The sequence below is a fragment of the Molothrus aeneus genome, chromosome 1, assembly GCF_037042795.1.
Source record: "Molothrus aeneus isolate 106 chromosome 1, BPBGC_Maene_1.0, whole genome shotgun sequence".
Lineage (NCBI taxonomy): Eukaryota > Metazoa > Chordata > Aves > Passeriformes > Icteridae > Molothrus > Molothrus aeneus.
In genome coordinates this window covers 115,114,628-115,133,611 of record NC_089646.1, presented here as the reverse complement: position 1 = coordinate 115,133,611, position 18,984 = coordinate 115,114,628, and the positions used below count along the sequence as shown (strand labels likewise).

Below are 18,984 nucleotides of genomic sequence, written 5' to 3'. Positions count from 1 at the left end.
TGCCAGGTCGACATGTTCTGATACTGGATATCAGTCAAAGCAGTAGGAGCTACAGTTGATGGGAATAATAACACAGTCATGAATCTGATTTTTTATTGTTTCCAAGTTTTATTGCAGTAGGGCCGGAAGATTGCAACTACAACAAGGCAGACACTATTTTTCAGAACTGCAATCATGCTGAGAGACATGAAATCAGCCACAAAAAAACCTAGGATGAAAGCATTGAACATAAAGTTCATTATTCTCATGGGTGCCTACAGGCAGGCCAATAGGAATTGCATAGGAAGACAGAATTTAAAGAGAATTTCTATACATGCACAAAATAATGTTTAAATGAGTAAATAAATTAAAACCTCTGTGTGGGAGAGGCCAGTGTAAGTTAGAGAAGAAACATGAATAGTCAAAGTTCCTCCATAATTCTTTCAAGGTTCTAGTTTTCTCAAATTTATTTATTTGGTGACACTATGACTTACTCCATATCCTTATAATATACATGACTTAAGCTTCTTTCTTAACTTGGGCCATGAGATACTATTACAAATACACAAAACCCAGACAGAACTGGATTCCAAAGGCCTCTGCAACAACAGGAATACAGAACATACTAGCTGAGTCAACCTTACATATTATTGAGTCCTATGGTGGCAAGGTGTGTGTGGTTTATCCAAACTTTTCCAGTCTTAGGATTTAAGAGTGAGGGGGAGGAAAAAGTGAGCCTGAACCCTGTGCAAATCCTTTTAAGGTCTGATTGTCTGATCTCTCCACTTTAGTCTTTTCAGCAAGCAAATACTGGCTTACAATTTTTTTATGTAGTGACCAAGGTTAGTAAGCAGTTGCTACCTGGTTTAAGGTCTGTGTCTGTTTCCATGAAATACAGTTTTCAGGAATTGGCCTTAGAAAATGAAACAAATTATTAGACTATAAGAGCAGGAGACAATAATTTAATAAAAAACTTTTTGACACAACCATTTTCCTATATCCACTTATGCTCCCTCCTCTGCTTTCAATGATTCCTTTTAGACTACAGGATGTGAAGGCTGCTATGGGAAGAAGTCACACATTAATAACAATATGCAGAATATAATTTTATAGTTAAAAGAGGTGAAAGCATACATGGGAAAACAAAATCAAAACAAGAGAACCAATACTAAAATGTGATAAATAAAGAAGTGGAAACTACTATTAACATGTATTGAGATACTCATTCATGGACAAAGAGTGATAACACTTTTCTGCATTTGGAAACAAAGTCTTCTCTATTGAAAATTTCTCGGTTTCTTATACCAAGAATCAGTTTGCTAAGTAAAGAAGACTTCAAATGCAAATAGATAGTTATCTATGTTTTTCTCTATTAACTGCAAGCTTTCAAAAAAACTAGTACTTACACTTTCACATTCAGGTTGAGGTATTGGTTGGCAAAATCTAGTTTAAAATAGACTAAATTGTCATGAGAGACTGTAAGGAAATTTACATTGTGAACATTTGATTAATGATGACAGTGTAATTTGATTAGGAACAGTTATAAGATAAACAGAAATTATTTCTTTGCTTTGAAATGGAAATTTGTCAGTGGTTTACACAAGGCAAACACTGAAGTTCTGAGGTTTCCATTGGTGCAAAAACGTAGAAAGCTATTGTCATAAAAAAGTTCACAAAGATGAAAATTTAATTTGGAAATCAGAAAATTTACTTTGTCCTCAAAGTGCAGTTACTTGGTAGTGTTAAGGTTAGAGCTAGTAAACACTATAAATGGTTTTGGTTTTTCTTTTTCTAGAATAGACAATAAAAATTCTTATATCAGCACCTAGTAAGACACTACAAATTCTACAAAACAAATACCAATATCATGGCCCTGAATAAACAATCCCTTCTATTCAAACTTCAGCTAGAAACATCAGATTAGACAAATGACTCATGGTTATTCCCATTTGTGAATTCTTGCTTGTTAGTATTTAAATGGTCTAAGAGCTCACCAAATTAATTTGCACTGAAAAAGGTTTATAAATGCAAAATAGTTGCTCTTCCAGAATAATTCCCTGAAGGATTTTTAAAAATTTAATTTTAATACAGTTAAGAATTTCTCTCTTGATTAATCTTAATGCAGTGTGGAATAACAAAACTACCTTCTCATATCCCTGAAAAAGAGCTAAACCACATAGCTTGTAGATCACATATTTAACTCCAGAGCAGACAGCTCCCAGTGAACAGAAAAGAACTCTCCTCATTTCTCAGTTTTAGATGAAAAAATTTTTGAACATAGTTTCTTTGCTTTAACCTTCAGATATGCTGCCAGGGAGCTCTTATATTATGGGCAGAACAAGACCATTACTAAAGGAGAATTACAACTAATAAGAGTAAGAAGTTCAGTTCTAGTATCTGAGTTCTTTGATATTCAGCAGACTTTTTTTGGGAAGACTTGTAATGGAAATTTTGAATACATACAGTGATATACATAACATCTCCAGCCCTTTGAATATGAAACATACATCAGAATTTATTGATTATGACTAGACAAAGGCAAAGCAAGTTGCTTTTCAAAAACTAAGCCATATTTTTTTACGTTATTTTACATCTGTACCAAACCTAAATAAATTTGGTATAATTAAAACAAATCTTACAGAAGGCCAGCATAACAATAAGATTTAAACAAATGAAACAAACAAAATAACAACAACAACAACAAAGTTGATTTTTAAGGCTGCTTCATTCCAGTAGTTCAGCTATTGAAAACTGTGTTTGAATTTCCCTTTGAGAATACCTGAATTGAATTGCCAGCCATGTACAAGCTTCTAATTAGTGTTATGCTTTCCTCCCTGTGAAGTAACTGCCCACTTTAAATCACCTCATCCCTGTTTTCTTCCTTGTAAGTTACCTGTTTAGAGCTTTTTTAAGATAAGAAATTTAACTTAGGCCCAAAGATGCAGTGGAAATGCTCTCTCAAAAGAGAGGTCGTTAAGAAGCGGAACCAGCATCATAAACTCAAATTTGATCAAACTCACTAATAACAAACACAGGGATTAAAATCATCTCCCAGTCACAAAGTCAATTCTGTAAACCTCAAATTGGTGTAGATGGTTCTGCTGCACTGTTTTCATCTAACCCCATTCCAGGGCCAGTGCTTTCCAGGCTAAATAGAAGCAACCCTACTTTTATTGTTTTCAGAAACACCAGAAGCTGACTGCTTTTGGCAGGCCATTGATTCAGCATTTCCCCCAGACTCTTGCTGCTGTCTCACCTGCCCAGAGAGCAGCACATGCCTATGCTGAGGCCTGCCAGCTTTAAGCAGCATGAGCAAGGGGGAGATGCAAGAGATGCATCTCTGTCTCTTCTCCCTGCACAGCATAAGACAATTTAAAGACCATGGGACCTGTAACTTAGTGCAAGCAACTAAGCAGGGAGCTAGCAAATAGCTCCTCAGAGTACTTGTGTGCTCTTCCTTGCTTCATTTAATATTGGACAGATTTTCACCAAAGAGCAAGAACAGCATGAGATAACTGCTAATATATGCTAATTATACAAGTGTGTCCAGTAGTTTAATTAAAGCACAATGCTTGCAAACATCTCAGTGGACTGCTGAGGAAAAAACCAAAATCCAAAGACTAAGAAGGCTGTGTTTATCCAGAATCAATTATTACTGAGGAGTTTTCTTTAAGGAAAACATTCAGGTTTTGATTATTTGGCTCTTGTGTGATAAAGGATTTCTAGGAAAGTCAAGCAGAGGTGAAGCTTGAGCCTTTCATAGGCTGCTACAAGAGTAAGCAATGGGATTATTACCTGTATTTAAGGGAAACTAAATGGAACTCCCAAACTTAGCAGCCTTACTGTGAGAGAAAGATCATCATCCTCTCCCAAGCTCTTTCTCCCTTGTAGCCAGTCTTAACTGCATATCCACATAGGTCTGCACTCAAAGAACAGTTTTGTGCCAAAAATGCCAAGATATTAGCTATAAGTGACAATTTATATAATAAAAGTTATGACATAAAATAATGAGGTGGAAGATTCCATAGGCTTTCAAGTACTGAGAAGCATGAAATATTTAAACATAAGCATTGATACATTTTCTTAGTGCTTGACAAAATATTGTTAACTTCTGGGACTCCCAGTTACTCTCAGCTGCCATTAAACACTGAAATTTAACAGGCATTTGAAACAAAGAGACTGTGATAATATGGACTTGCAGGTTTTGGCATAAAAGGGAAAAACCTCTTAGTTAAACCCTTTTCTTCATACATCACTGCTTAATCAATAATGGTCTTCAGAAGTAATAAGCAATGTAACTTTACCTGTATCCTGAAGCAAAATATGCCCAAACCACAGACTGCCCAAACTGACATCACGAACTTTGGCCTCGCATTTACATAGAGAATTTTTAGTATATTGGATATAAAATACATGCACAGTACATGACAATTCCTTTATGTTTAGGCTTAAATATTTGGCACACAACACAATCACCACTCTATCACAATGTAAATTTGGAATAACACAAGAAGCCTTGTCTGCGATCTTAAACATAAAGCTTTAATTACTTTGCACATGAAATGAATTATGATTACAATCATGCAGATATTCAGACTGCAAAACAAAATACTTCAAATACAACTGCATGTTTAAAATCTACTCAGTCAAATATCTACTTTGAGGTAAAAATGTAAGAACATATTAAGCAATTATAACCTTAACATAAATAAACAAGAATTGATATTTTCAGAACAAAATAAACATGGAAAACAGCAATTTTCAACACATATTGGTACAAGAGATACAGCCCACCTATTCTCCTTCAGTGTGATCCACTCATCTGATATAAATCCAAAAATACTAAAAAACTGCATACTACTAAAGCACAGCAGCCAGTTTCCCCCAACATAAGACTCCTACCTGCTTAGTGCAGTGTTGGGGCAGGTTTTTTTATAAAATATGTAATTTCAAAGATGAAGGGGTTTAATTATACAGCTTCCAAACAAGCACAGTGAAAGCTGTACAACCAAATCCCCAGTGAATACTACAAAATACCTTTGGCCAAAATTCCAAATATAAACAACTGAAATTTGGGTCAAAAATATGTGACCAATTAACACATTTATGCTGTCACTTGCATGCACAAAAGTAGACCAGTTCTGTGTTTGTGCACCTCAGTGTATTTTTGTTTGGGGTTAAGTAACTGTTTGTGTAATGTATCATGTTGTTGCACAGGGTCCAACTGCATACTCAGATTCATAATACCAGAGACCTCCTCTAAAGCACATAATTTCCCCAGATAACAGTGGTCTCTCACATTTCTTTAACTTCAAGAAGAAAAAAATTCATATTTATTTTCATCACAAGTAGTACAACTAGAATACAAATAAGAACATTCTATTATAGTCTGCAACAGCTGAGGTTTGCATCTCCTGAACTGATTCACTCATACGAGCAACAATACAAGGAAAATGACATAAAAACTGTAATATAAATATTATACTACACCATGAAACACTACAAATAGAACGTACAAAAATTATATTAGGGCATTAATTATCTGTAAACCTATTAAAAAGAACACCTTAATATTAATACAGTTTTTAAGGTAAACATAACCTACAGTCTAAGTTTTCAAATGGCTGTTTGTCAATGCAGCATAGAACATTTCCATAGTGCAAATCTTACCAACTCTATGAAAGATACTGTCCCCTTCAGAAAAATGCTCCTTTCCCCACCCCCCTCAAAAAACTGAGTCACAAAGTCCTATCTCATTTCACATTTAGTATAAGATGTGGTTTGAAACATATTAACATACAGAACCTTAATTTTAACACTGAAAATAACCTGAATAATATTGAGAAATTAAAATTAAAAAGTTAGATATGTTATAGCTGGAAGACATGAAATCCAAAAATATGATCCCTGGAAAAGAGGAAATAAAAAGACATTGATATCTCCTTTCTTTCATCTGTTGGAAACATATTGTATGACAGTACAGCAGGGTCCCTATGTTGTACAACAATCACAAGATCACTTTAATTGCTGAAGAATCACAGTGTTAAGTATATCTGCTTCTTGTAGTGTCAGGCTTTCATCTGTTAGCTCTTTATTTGGAAAGGTAGTCACAAGAACAAAATCCGTTGTTGCAAAAGCTGGACGGGACTGGATAATGAAATCTCGAATGTGCTTAATCCTGTGAAAAGGAGATGGACATGAAAACTCTGTATGATTCCATCTGACATACATCTCTGAACATTAACATGATCAGAGAACACAAAACCATTAAGCAGACTAAACCACTAGGTAAGTTCTAGATTTCATATTTCTCTCTGATCCAGATGTAATGATTATAGCTCACAATTTTTTGGTTCTTGCATTAAAAAATCCCCTGAAAAATGATAGTGAATGTTGCTTGTTTCCTCAAATAACAGAAACAAAATTTTTAACATTGAAGTATATTGCAAACTGATACCTAACACAGGAAGTCAACTAATCTCAATATCACTGTCAAAAGTTTCATTATTAATTAGTATATTCCAAAAAAGTGAAGTTGTTAGAAAGAAGAAAGAATCTTAAAATATATAGTCACAGTGAAGAGGAAGCAGACAGGAATTATTAATGCACTTCAATAGCAAGAGCTTTCCCCTATTTTCACTTGGTAGTGAACTTCTGAACAATAGTTAATAAAACAGTCACATAAACAGTATAACAAGAAGAATTTAATTTTTTAAGACATGGATTAAAAAAAGTATTTTAGAGATAAAATCCTGAAATGTGAGGGTTTTCTATAAAGACATTAAGCTGAGAATAATTCTGTGAAGATCTTCTGTAATTAATAAATTGGCAAGTTTACTGTAGCCAAATAAGTAGTGATTTCTGCTTTCTATCAGTCTTCAAGGCCTTTGACATAAATAATGCACTTTGCCATATATATGATCAAAATCAGCTGCTGAAGATAATGATAAAGATTCACAGTCAAGAAAAAGTTAATAATAATTAAACAAGTTCCTGTCAACACAATCTAGGTTGTTACAGATGTTACTGGCAAGTTTACCACTTCTACCCTTCCATGCAAAGAACACACAACTCAGCTACAGAGGCTCCCAATAAGCCCCATGGTTTGTCTCAGTCACTTCTCAGCAGATGCTGTGAAGAAAGGATCTGGGTGTGCACTCTCAGCATATATTATCAGGTCTAAACTGTCAAAAAGTACTGTTGTATCTTCCTCCCTACTGGAATCTCAGCTAAAATATCCTCACTGTGGTCTGTGTATTCTGTCAGGTAAAAAAAGCTACACTTTGTCCTTATTCTGTGCCAGAAGGAAAAAAGGAAACAGATGAGCTCTCCATGTAACAATATTAACATGGAAATGGGTCCATGCTAACACCACCTCCAAGTCAGGATTCAAGCTGCAGCCCTGTTCTAACACAATTGTGCAGATTTCAAATTAAGGCTGGCTTTCACAGTGCTAAAGCATGGGTGGAACTGCTGCCCAAATCTCTGTCCTCTGCCCAAAGATCTCTCAGCAGTGGAGAGCAGAGCTTTGCAGAACCTTGCACTAACATAACTTCATGGGGTTGGCTAACACTGTTAGTGGCACTGCCCCAACATCAATAAAACTGGTGCCAAGCTCTAATCAGCAAAGCTACTAACAAATCTAAAACCACCATCAAGTTCACACACTGCCAATTCTTAGGAGATGACCATCCAAAACAGAAGTTAGCTCTCAGTACTATGTCCAACCTACATGCTGGAATTGCAAATGAGCATGAAGTGTCTATATATCCTCCTGCATATGGGCTGCAGTGTACACTTACAGCCCATGTCATGTTTGTAATAACCTTAAGTATAACAAGATAGAAAGCTGGAATTTTTTATTATGGGCCACAGGATTTCTCTGCCCATAGTGTGGACTATATTCCAATTGAGACTATACTTCACACTTTGCAATAAAGAGCTTTCACAGTGTTTCCCAAGTCATCCACCTGATCCTCCCAAGGAGGTCCCAGGGCTGGGATGACTACATAGTGGGGCTATACTGATTTCAGTTGTCCTGGGAACAATTATGGCTCAACTATGTCCTAAAAAAACAAAGGACATTGGTTATAAAAGTTTGAACAGAAGTTGCAGTTATCAAATATATTGTGTTTCCAAGTACAGAATTTTTGACAGTCAGTTCATCATATAACCATGTAATGAAAGTGACACAGAATGATGTATTTCAGCAAGACTGGTATTTCCCCCTTTTTGATGTCTTGATGAGACTCATTTAACAACAAAACACAAACTTATTGCAATAGTTACTGTTACCTGCATTGATGCAGAATCAATTTACCTGTGTGTTTGATTAAATCTTTGTATTAACCGGCTTCCATCTGCTAATCTAATTTGAATTTTAGTTGCTGGCATGGAATCATCAATCAGAACAGGTGCATTAAGAATGGATTTCTCCTCCTCCTCTGGGGAAGAAGGTGTGCTGACTATTTCAGGTGTAAGGCTATAGGATTGGAAAAAAACCAAAGCAGATGTTACTAATGGAACTATGACAAAGTAGTCTGAAATTTTCAGTCATAGGAATGAAACAGTATATGAATACAGAGCACAGAACAGATCTGGCTTTTTTCACCTTCCAAGCTTCTGCCCTTCTCCACTGAAAGCTTTGAATCGCAGTCTGGGCTTCACATATTCCTGTTCTTGGTGATCTTCCATATCCAAATTTACCTGGCCACCATGAACAAGTCGCTGCAGTTCCAAAGGAATTTCCCTGAATTACAAAAATAATACATTACAATAATTACACTTTCAATTACATTCTGAACTGCAAAAAGAAATCATCCAAAAAGTACACACACAGTATGAGTCAATACTAATATTATGTATACTTTCAAAGTCACATTCAATTGGTTTATGAATAGATTTCACCCTAAAAGAAGAAAAAAAAATCAGTGAACTAACAGTCAAAACCTAGAATATACTGACAGCTGAATCACAGAATGAGCTAGGAAAAAATTGTGAATATAAAAGCTGTTGTAGCAAGTATCATTCAGAGTTAAACCACCAAAAGAACCAAAGTATTGCAAATTTTTAAGTGCCCCATGCATCTGGTGACAAATACAGACTATATTTTATGGGTTCAGGCAAAGAAGAAATCTGGAGCTTTTGATAAGTGTGTGGAGAAAGGATTTTTGTCCACTTCACTTCAAACACATACCTCAAAAAAGTTGTCATTTTAACTTACCCTCTTTTAACTGACTCAAGAAACTGAGCATTTGTTGGATCTGAATAGGATCTCAACTCGCCATCATCTAAACTGAATCCATTCCTCCACAGTTTCAGCAAAATTTGAACCTATAAAGTAAAACATGTTTAAAAAGTAAAGAAAGACAAAAAAGGCAGCACAATTTCATACAGACTAGTTATAGAAATTTTGATCTACACTAAACAAATTTTGTACAAGACCACAAACAAGAAGGCAAATGACAAAATAAGAACAATACCTCACTGTATTGTTAGAATGTACCGCACTGTATACTGTCATTGTTAGAATATTTTTGAAAAAGCCTGGTAGTTATAGACTACTGTCTTCTTCTAGACCATTCTCCTACCTTGGGAAAAATAATCTCTTAATCTGCTATCCATGATATAAAGTATTATACACTGAGGGTGTAGTGATCTTCATCATGTTCCAGTTATTTCCAAAAGCAGTAAACATTTTTATTGAGAAATTAAGAAATAAACCCATAAAATAACAAATTACTGCTGATACATCAGTTACAGCAAAACCTACACTTCCCTCAAATTATTACAAGCTGAGCTCCAACAAAGATGAAAGTAGCTCCATTCAGCTCAAAAGCTAAGAATCCTGGAAACCAGCCTCCTTTGCTCCTGTCTTATTTTGCTACATCCTACATGAAAGGTCCAGCCAGGGCCTTCCAGCTTCAAAGCCTGCATCCTCTCTTCCTTCTAAGTGCTTTGTCATCCAGCAAAACAAGGCTTCCCCAGCCAGTATAACTGGCCTTCCCTTAGAAAGCTATTTATGTTCCCAATTATGGAAAGCCCACTCCAACAAGAGTCTAGCTGGGTACAGCTGGCTGTTATTTGGAGTAGAAGGATTGCTGGAGACCAAAAGGCTCCCTGTGTGGCACAACAGCACCCCCTAGCCAGGACCACATCCTTTGGCCTTAGTAGCTGTTTCTAGACAAGCTGAAAATTTGCTTTAGCCATTCACAAAAATAACAAAATGCAGAGAACTTCTTTTCTCCTCACCCTCTCCTTCACATCCTGCTTTTTAAGTGATAGGAAAGAAAGGCCTCAAGCCTGCTGCTTCCCCTTCCCTAGAACACCTCCAGTTTGAAATGGGCTGCTTTGCAAGCCACAACAAGAATCAATTCCTAAAAGCATTAAAATGTTAGGACAGCTAAGAGAATCCAGGACAATACCTGGAAACAACAACACTGAAAAGGAGGTGTGCTAAGAATTTCAAAGTAATTTACATCTGACAGCTCCATAATGGAGGCCTTAGAGGTACCCAACAAACATCTCTTCAGAAACATCAACAATTTCTACTGAACACATAGCTAATATTTAGATATTATTTTCTCCTCATAAACAGTTTCAGTAATTGTGGCATTTCAAGTTGTAAACATGATTAAGCAGGCCTCTGTTGGAGATTCTGTTTTCTGCTATGAATTTTACTTACATCCTGATTTTCTCCATATATGTATTCAGAGTGCTTTTGTGATGAGTCACCCAATCTGTATCCACCACCAGAAAATGACTAAAAAAGTAAAAAGAAAAGCTTATAAAATAATTATCTAAAACAGTTTATCAAAATTCTTACCTAGGTGCAAAAAAAAAAAAAAAAAAAAAAAAAAGAAAAAAAAAAAAGAGCTTGCTTCTGAGATAAAAAGCAAATACTGTTCTATCATGTATTTTCTAAGTGGAAAATTATATCTAGCAGCCACAGTCAGACTAAGAAAGCTTTGTGACACATTTCAGCTTCTGTTCTGTACACTTTTTCAAACATAAGAATCTTCAGGTTGGAAGAGACCTTTAAAGGTCACAAACTTGAATGTTTCCAGGAATGGAGCATGCACTACTTCCCTGAGCATCTGTTCCAGTGTCTTAACACACTTACTGTAAAAAATGTCTCTCTAATACCTAGTGTGAATCTACCCTCTTTTAGTTTAAAACCTTTACCCCTTGTCCTACCAAAACAGGGCCTGCTAAAAAGTCTATCCCCATCTTTCTTATAGGCTGCTTTAAGTATTAGAAGGCTGCAATGAGGTCTTCCCAGACCCTTGTCTTTTCAAGGCTGAACAATCCCAACTCTCTCAGCCCTTCCTCACAGGAGAAATGCTCCATTCCTCTGATTATTTTCATGGCTTTCCTCTGGACTTCTCTAACAGGTTCATGTCCTTCCTGCACTGTGGATCCCAGAGCTGGATGAATCACTCCAGGTGTGTGCTCTCACCAGAGTGGAGTAGAGGGGCAACATCCCCTTCCTTACCCTGGTGCCCATGCTTCTTTTGATGCAGCCCAGGACATGTCTGGCTTTCTGGGCTGTGAGTGCACATTGCTGGGTCATGTCAAACTTTTCATCTACCACTACCCCCATGTCCTTCCCCAGAATTGTTCTTGATCCTTTCAAGCTCCAGCCTGTGCTGATACTGGGGGTTGCCCAGAGGCAGATGCAGAATCCTGCATCTGGCATTGTTGAATCTCATGAGGTTCCCATGAGCCCATTTCTTAAGCTTGTCCAGATCCCTCTGGATGGCATCCAAGACCTCAGGCGCATCAGCTGCAACACTCAGCCTGGTGTCACCTGCAGACTTGCTGAGGGTGCACTTGACCCCACTGTCTGTGTTACTGATGAAGACATTGAACAGCACTGGTCCCTCTACGGATACCTTGTCACCAGCCTGCATCTGGATGCTGAACTGGTGACCACAACTCTCTAGGAGCAATTCTGTAGGTAAGATTTGGGATGCAAATTTAGTCCGGTTTCTTATTTAATCAATTGTAATTAAAAACAAAGCATATAATTCCAGTTCATGATGATTTCTAATGATTCCCTCTGAAATAGTGTGGTCCTTTATTTTCTAGAGCAAGCTGTTTGGAAACAGACAATATAAAACTATTTTGAGCAAATCTGCTATTTGTAAATCACAGAAGGAGGCACTTGCTCTCCTGTGGTTTGATGAATTTCAGAAACACAAATGTAAAGAGAGATCAACACATTTCTTAACTTTTACCTTGGCTTTACTGAAATCACCAGATGCTCTCGAGGCTTCATCTAATGGAACTGCCCCATGTTCTTTTGCTTCCTTGAAGAGTTCAGCAACAATTTTACTTGGGTTTGTAGAAGCCGCAGAAATCTGTAATCCTCTATATTCTGAGTCACCTGAATAAAATCTTTAGAATAGTAATGCAAATAAGCAACAATGTCTTAAATAACAAGCACAATTTTTCTCTTTCCATCAAAAGAAAAAAAAAATTAACAAAGAGGCAAATTTGGCACAAATCCTTTTCATTCTAATAAATGCTTCATTTGGTTCCAACCTCCTCAATAATCCAAGCAGCACTATACTAAGGACATTTGACTAACAAAGAACCAAGTGCCTTCTGGAACAGATTCCAAAGATCAGAGGGCAAGGCCATAAGTTTTAAGTGAACACAGTCCTGATGGAGCTGGGCATCTTATGTGGCTGTCACCTACTCCCAGAAAGACTGATTTCCTCAGGGGTGTCCTGTGCATGGGACTGTGCCTGGATTGGACAGAATATAAATTCACAGCTAACGCCACCTTAGCAGAAAAAGTTATAAAATTGTTCTTGGAAAACCTGAACAGTTCCACAACTTAATTTTTTAATTCAAAGATGTAGCATACGTTCATTCCCAACAGTATCAGAAATAGAAATTTTAAAATAAATATTATTAACTTCCAAGGCATTTTAAAACCTGCAGAAAATGTTGTGAAAGCTAATTTGTGGGATTTTTTTCCTTCACAGCATCATTACTAGCTCTTGAAGACAAAATGCTAAACTACAAATAGTTCTGTTCAAAACTGTATCTGTGGGATGATGAAGATCAAGATATTCCTCAAGAATTATCTAGAGAAAGGCACTACAATCCCTAAATACTATTGGAATGGATGCTGTAAAAAAAAATCTGTAAATAAATCAAAATCTAGCAAACCCAATTGTTTTGCCTTTGATTACAGAAAGCATTAATAACTAATAACTGCTTTCCACTTTCCTCAACTTTTACATTTAACCATTTGGGGGAAGGCAAGTCAATCCATGTGAAACTGTTTCTCAGACCAATGCCTTCACAATGTGTCGATTCCATCATATTTTACAATAACCAGAAGAGAGTATTGGGTATGAGGTTACTGTACAATCATACTGTTTTTATAATGCCACATAACTGTCAATCCCTGAGTGACATGTCTCCTTTGTACATAAATCTGTGTTTATTCCCCCAACCACCATTTATATGGAAAATCTATAATTATTAGATTTAAAAGAATGATAGTGATAAGGATATGAAACAGGAATTCTTATCAGAATTTGTATTTAAGAAAGAAAGGAAGTACTCAAATATTTGAGCAATAGATACACAGAACAATTCAGGATATTCAGAATGACAAAAAGTTTTTGAGCACAAGTGTAAGCATTACACTTACAACCTTTATGACCATACAGGTTAAGGCATCTACAGGTCCTACATCACTCCAGCCAGATTCTGCTAAATATCATTTTACAACAATAGTGTACAGCTAACCCTCTAGTAAGTCCCCTAGCTCTTTGCAGGACAGACCTAGCTCACATGCATTTTGAAAGAACATGAGGGAGGAAAGTGTGAATGTGACACAAACCCCAATTACTTTCACAATTATTAAACTGTTTTGTTTTGTTTTAAAAATACCTTTGGTTTTCTTTGTCATCACTCATGCTTCTCTCTGGTTTTCTCAATCTTTTAAGAGAATCCAGCTTAAGACTGCCAAGAGAATAAAAGAAAATATTTGAAGATGACTGGCACATAAACTTCATATCTAACTTCTGAAACTACTTCTTTTTCAAAAACTAAGAATATTGAGTTGTGTTTTTGGGGGTTTTGTTTGGTTGCCTGGGTTTATGTTTTGCTGAAGTACACAGCCATAAATGCTTCTCAGTGAACAAGGAGGAAAGAGCACACATATGCAGTCATTTTGCATTAACAGTTGCACTGGATGGTCACTATAGGTCTATTCCAACTGAATTATTTTTTCTACCATAGAAGAGCAGCACTGTTTCCATGCAATTAATGCACTGCTCTCATCTGAGAGCAAACTGAAGTCTACTAATTCATCTCTTCCATCTCACACAGATTCCAGTATGAATGCCAGCAAATAACAAGTATTTGCCAACTATCACACTGAAGTGTTTGAGATTTGGTACTGCAGCTTCTCCTTTGCTTGGGAGTGGGGAGTTTTAACTTCATGAGATGTACTGGGAAATTGAGCTGTTTGCTCTATTTGTTCGTAAACTTAGTTCTGTGTAGCTGGTTCGTCAGCTTAGGTGCGTTCACCGAAAGATACAAAAAAACCCCATCAAAACCCCCTATACTTCCAAGTGTCCCATATTCTGTCTCTCTTCCTGAAGAGATTTCTGCATTTGCAGTGAACTTGAAGCATAACTGGTGACTAAATCTTTTCTGTTGCTTGACCTCCTTTAACACTGAGATCCATACTGGCAGCAGTGATTCAAAAACAAGCCACATACAAGATTTGCTATGGCATCACTGTCAGTAGTTTTATAAATATTTATCTTCTTTAAATTATTTTATTTAATTAATTAAAAACTGGCAAGATAATTTTATAAAAAACATCCAAGACTATGCTGAATCTTCAAATGTTATGTGAACTGCAAACACTGCAGTTTAGTAGTGTTCTAGGAAAAGCTGGACTGAAATATAGATATGCATCTATCCTTCCACCTGCCCAACCCAGACAAATTCATTAAGAACTCCTTCTTATTTCTGTCACCCCATAGGAACTTCCTAATAATTTTTAGAATCACTATTTGTCTCATCAGGCACTGCCATAAATACAACACTGAAAGCAGTTCACTTGCCAAGTTTCACACAAGCTGCTAGTTTACTGAATTTTGAAGAAAGAAAGAACTGCAGTAATTTTCTGATACAGCAAATTTCCAAATTATGTCTGTGTAAAAGAAGAGCAACACAGCATTTTGCTTATAGCATCTCACATGAAATAGATTTAAATTGTTTTGGAATACCTGGAATACCAATTGGTAAAAAAGCTCCTAAATAAATTTTAAAAGCATTCTGAGAAGACAGACAATGCATTATTGCAGGGATTCACAATTTTTGATTATGAATTACTGTAGATTGCTTTTAATACAAGGAGGGATCAAGCAGGAATGACAAAGTTTGTGAGCTAACAAAACACCTATCCACACATTTCTGAAAAAAACCCCCATCTTACCTCTGTGATACCTTTGGGTTACTGGTCTTTGTAGCTGTTGGCTTGTCAGAACACAATGACTGTCTTTTAGCTTCATCTTCATATAACTCTGCCAAGGCCAGCTGGAGGAAACAAAACTCTTTTTTTGTAAGTCTGTAACTCAAGAAGTACATATAATAAGAAATAAGACAAAAATTAATGTGAAATATCCATCTCTTCAGAAAAGTAGAAATATCAACATGAGGAACCCCAACTAAAATTCCACTTCCCTTGTGCTTTATAAAAAAAATCAAACTACACAATGCTTAAATGCCATTATGACTTTGATCTTGCACTGTGCTATCCTTTAGTTTCCACTGCTTCACCAGCTACATAAAATCTGTATTAGATTCAGCCATGAGGGTAAATACACAAAGAGATATTAAGCATCAGCTCATTAATGGTAACAAATTGAAACAAAGCAGCAATCTAACCCTCTGATGGAAGCAAACAATAAATTTTACAAACATTTTACATAGAAATGTAAACAACACAATTCAAATAAGCTTGTACTGGGATGAAGAACAAATTCAGCCTTGCTGGCTTGAATTCAAGGCATCACTTCACAAAAACTTACACAAACCCCAACAACTTTTTCCCAAAGATTCTTGAAATGCTGCCATATCACTGGCAAGCTCATTTTTAGAAATGTATGTAAGGGACCTGCAATGTCATTTCAGCAATCTTTCTTTTGTCCTGAATAAGACTCTACTTTGTCAAATCATCCTTAGTTTTGTCCCCAAGCCATTCTGCTCACATTATGTGATTGACATTAATATTTTATCATATACACTAGAAAAGGTACTAGGCTACAATTTCATTACATTTTTATACATTTTTATACACATTAAAATAAAATGAAATATCATCTGTCCTTGAAAACACACTGCTACAAACACAGGGTATTAATCCCATATTAATTTTTGTTGTTTTTATAATATTATGAGGTATTTTCTGCAGGGAAAAGATAAATATGAGGAATTATATCCATTAAGAAAATTAAATTGAGAAAAGACAGCCCAAAAAAAATCTGCTGAAGACCTCTATTTCATCTGAGGATAGAAGAAAATACCTTTCAGATATGTAAAGCTGATGGGTAAGTCACAGACTTACTATCCCTAATGCAAGGATTGAGGGATGCTGAGAGAGCGTGGAAGGGCATGGCTAGGTTTCTGTGCTTTCCTCATGCCCCATCTCGTATGGTGGCGCCACAAATCAAGTACAGACTCAGGAGGGTACTTCCGTGGGGTTTAACACTTTATCAAAAAGTATCTAGCCAAAACGCCAGTCTGCTTCAGCTGACTAAAACCTTATAACCAGAAGTATCGACACAGACTTTGTTACTGTTACATATTGTAGCAACAAAATAGCAATCCCAAAGAATAACACAACAATAACACAGGAGAAAAGGAGGCTCCAGAGAGATCTCACTGGGGCCTTTTGTACTTAAAGGGGGCTAAGAAAAAAAGGCAGGAGAGCAACTTTCTACATGGGCAGATAGTGATAGGGCAAGGCAGAATGGTTTTAAACTACAAGAGGAGAGATTTAGATTAGATAGTAGGAAGAAATTCTTTACTCAGAGGGTAGTGAGGCATCAGAAAAGATTTCCCAGAGAAGTTGTGGATGCCTCATCCCTGGGAGTGTTGAAGGCCAGGTTGGATGGAGCTCTGAGCAACACAGTCTAGTGAAAGGTGTCCCTGCCCATAGCACAGGAGCTGGAACCATATGATCTTTAAGATCCTTTCCAACTCAAAGCATCCTATGATTGCAGCAAAATTAATTTTAAGAGGAACCTATGAAAATTCCAAATAGTCATCAAGAAAAAAACTATACGCGTCTTTGTCTGTCAATTATGTGCAATTAAATAGAACAGGGACAGTTCCAGTTATTAAGTTTCACCTGTTTACCAATTTCTGGCTAAAAGATTTTGAACCTTCATAAAGTGTCAAATCACGTGTAAAAAAAAAAAAAAGGAATACTGCTAAAATTAAGCTAAAATTAAGGTTTGTAATACTGCTAAAGGGTTTGTAAATTTAAGTACTGATGCTGAATTACATTTGTGATCACACTACTTTTCCCACATACACCTGGGAAAAGATCTCGTCCTTAGTCTTACACCACATCTGCAGAGACTGACATTTTCATATGGGAGAAGACATTCCTATCAAATAATCAGGAAATGCAATGGCACTTCAATAACTTCAAGGACAGTTAAAACCCAGCTAGTGAAATGTCGGGAGAGCCCTTCCCGTTCCCTAGAACTGAGCACACACCTTTTCCTAAAGGGCCCAGTGCTCCTCCAAAGGCGTCCTCCCCTTCCCAGCCCCAAAGGGGCGTGGGAGCTGAAGGAAGCAAAGCCGAGTGGGTGCAGAGGGCACGTCGGGGCAGTCCCGCGGGGATCCCGCACACCGCCCGCTACCCTCAGCGCCGGCCCGAGGGAAGGCCTGGGGCGGCCCCGAGAGGACGCGGCGCTCCGCCCGGCCCGGCCCGACCCCGCCCCGCCCCGGGAGCGGGGCGGCACCTCCGCCCTCTCACCTGCAAATCCCGGGCGCTGGGCGGGCGGCCGCTGCTCCGGGGCTGCCGGTCCCTGCGGGCGCCGGCGGCCGGAGCCGCGGGCACATCCCCGTCCGGCTGCGCGGGCGCTGCCCCGCCGTCCGCCATCTTGTGGAGGCGGTGGCCAAGGCCGGGCGGGGCGGGGCCAGCGCCGCCGGGGCGGCCGCCATGGCAACGGGAGAGGCCGCGCCGGGCCCGCCGTACCGGCCCCGGGCCCGCCGCAGGCCGGTGCCTCCCGTCATCAGAACTCTACCGTGCTTGTGCACCTCCGCGAACAAAGCCGTTAGCATTCATTCTTGGCGAATTGCATAGCTTGTCTATCCGTAGTTAAAGCCCTGCTTGCTGGTTGTATGTCTTGCTTCTCATGCTACTTAGTCTGCAGGTGCAGTTCTTCCCTCCATTTGAGTCTGGGGTCCATTTTGCTCAAAGAGTTGGTGGTTGCCCACTGCCGAAATTACCTACCACACAACCAAATGGGCTGCAACAGACCTCTGAAATCATCTTGTCCAACCTATGACCATACACCACCATGTCAACTAGATCATGGCACAGAGTGTCACATCCAGCCCTCCGCCACCTCCCTGGGTAGCCCATTCCAATGTCTTATCCTTCTTTCTGTGAATAAATTCTTCCTAATGTCCACCTTAAACCTTCCCTGCCTCAGCTTAAGACTATGTGCTCTCATCCTGTTGGCTGGGGAGAAGTGGCCAACTCCCTCCTGGCTACAACCTCCTTTCAGGGAGTTACAGAGAGTGATAAGGTCATCCGTGAGAGTTCTTTTCTTCAGTTTAGACAACACCAGCGCCCTCAGCTAATTCTCACAGGACTTGTGCTCCAAACTCTTCACCAGCTTTGTAGCCCTTCTCTTCCCCCAGTTACTGCTCAGTTCTGCTGACTTCACTCCTGGTGGCTCTTGTCCAGACAGAACTTCCATCTTGGAAGTGTCTTCTCTTTTCCTT

At 38.0% G+C, this 18,984-nt stretch overlaps 1 protein-coding gene across 2 annotated transcripts; it reads right to left on the bottom strand.

Annotated features, from left to right (window-relative positions):
* Window positions 1-4,495: 4,495 nt before the first annotated feature.
* Window positions 4,496-18,133, bottom strand: UBXN2B (UBX domain protein 2B). Of its 2 annotated transcripts, XM_066546822.1 has the most exons (10): window positions 18,008-18,133; window positions 15,455-15,555; window positions 13,894-13,965; window positions 12,219-12,378; window positions 10,664-10,741; window positions 9,203-9,312; window positions 8,591-8,728; window positions 8,300-8,461; window positions 7,451-7,464; window positions 4,496-6,199 (listed from the first exon to the last, which is right to left on the bottom strand). In XM_066546822.1, exons 1-10 carry the CDS (start codon window positions 18,131-18,133, stop codon window positions 6,087-6,089), a joined length of 1,074 nt encoding a protein of 357 aa, XP_066402919.1. In that variant the 3' UTR covers window positions 4,496-6,086. The 2 variants fall into 2 exon arrangements, with proteins under 2 accessions (XP_066402919.1, XP_066402911.1); XM_066546814.1 differs by lacking the exon at window positions 7,451-7,464 and having other exon boundaries at window positions 4,496-6,157.
* Window positions 18,134-18,984: the final 851 nt, after the last annotated feature.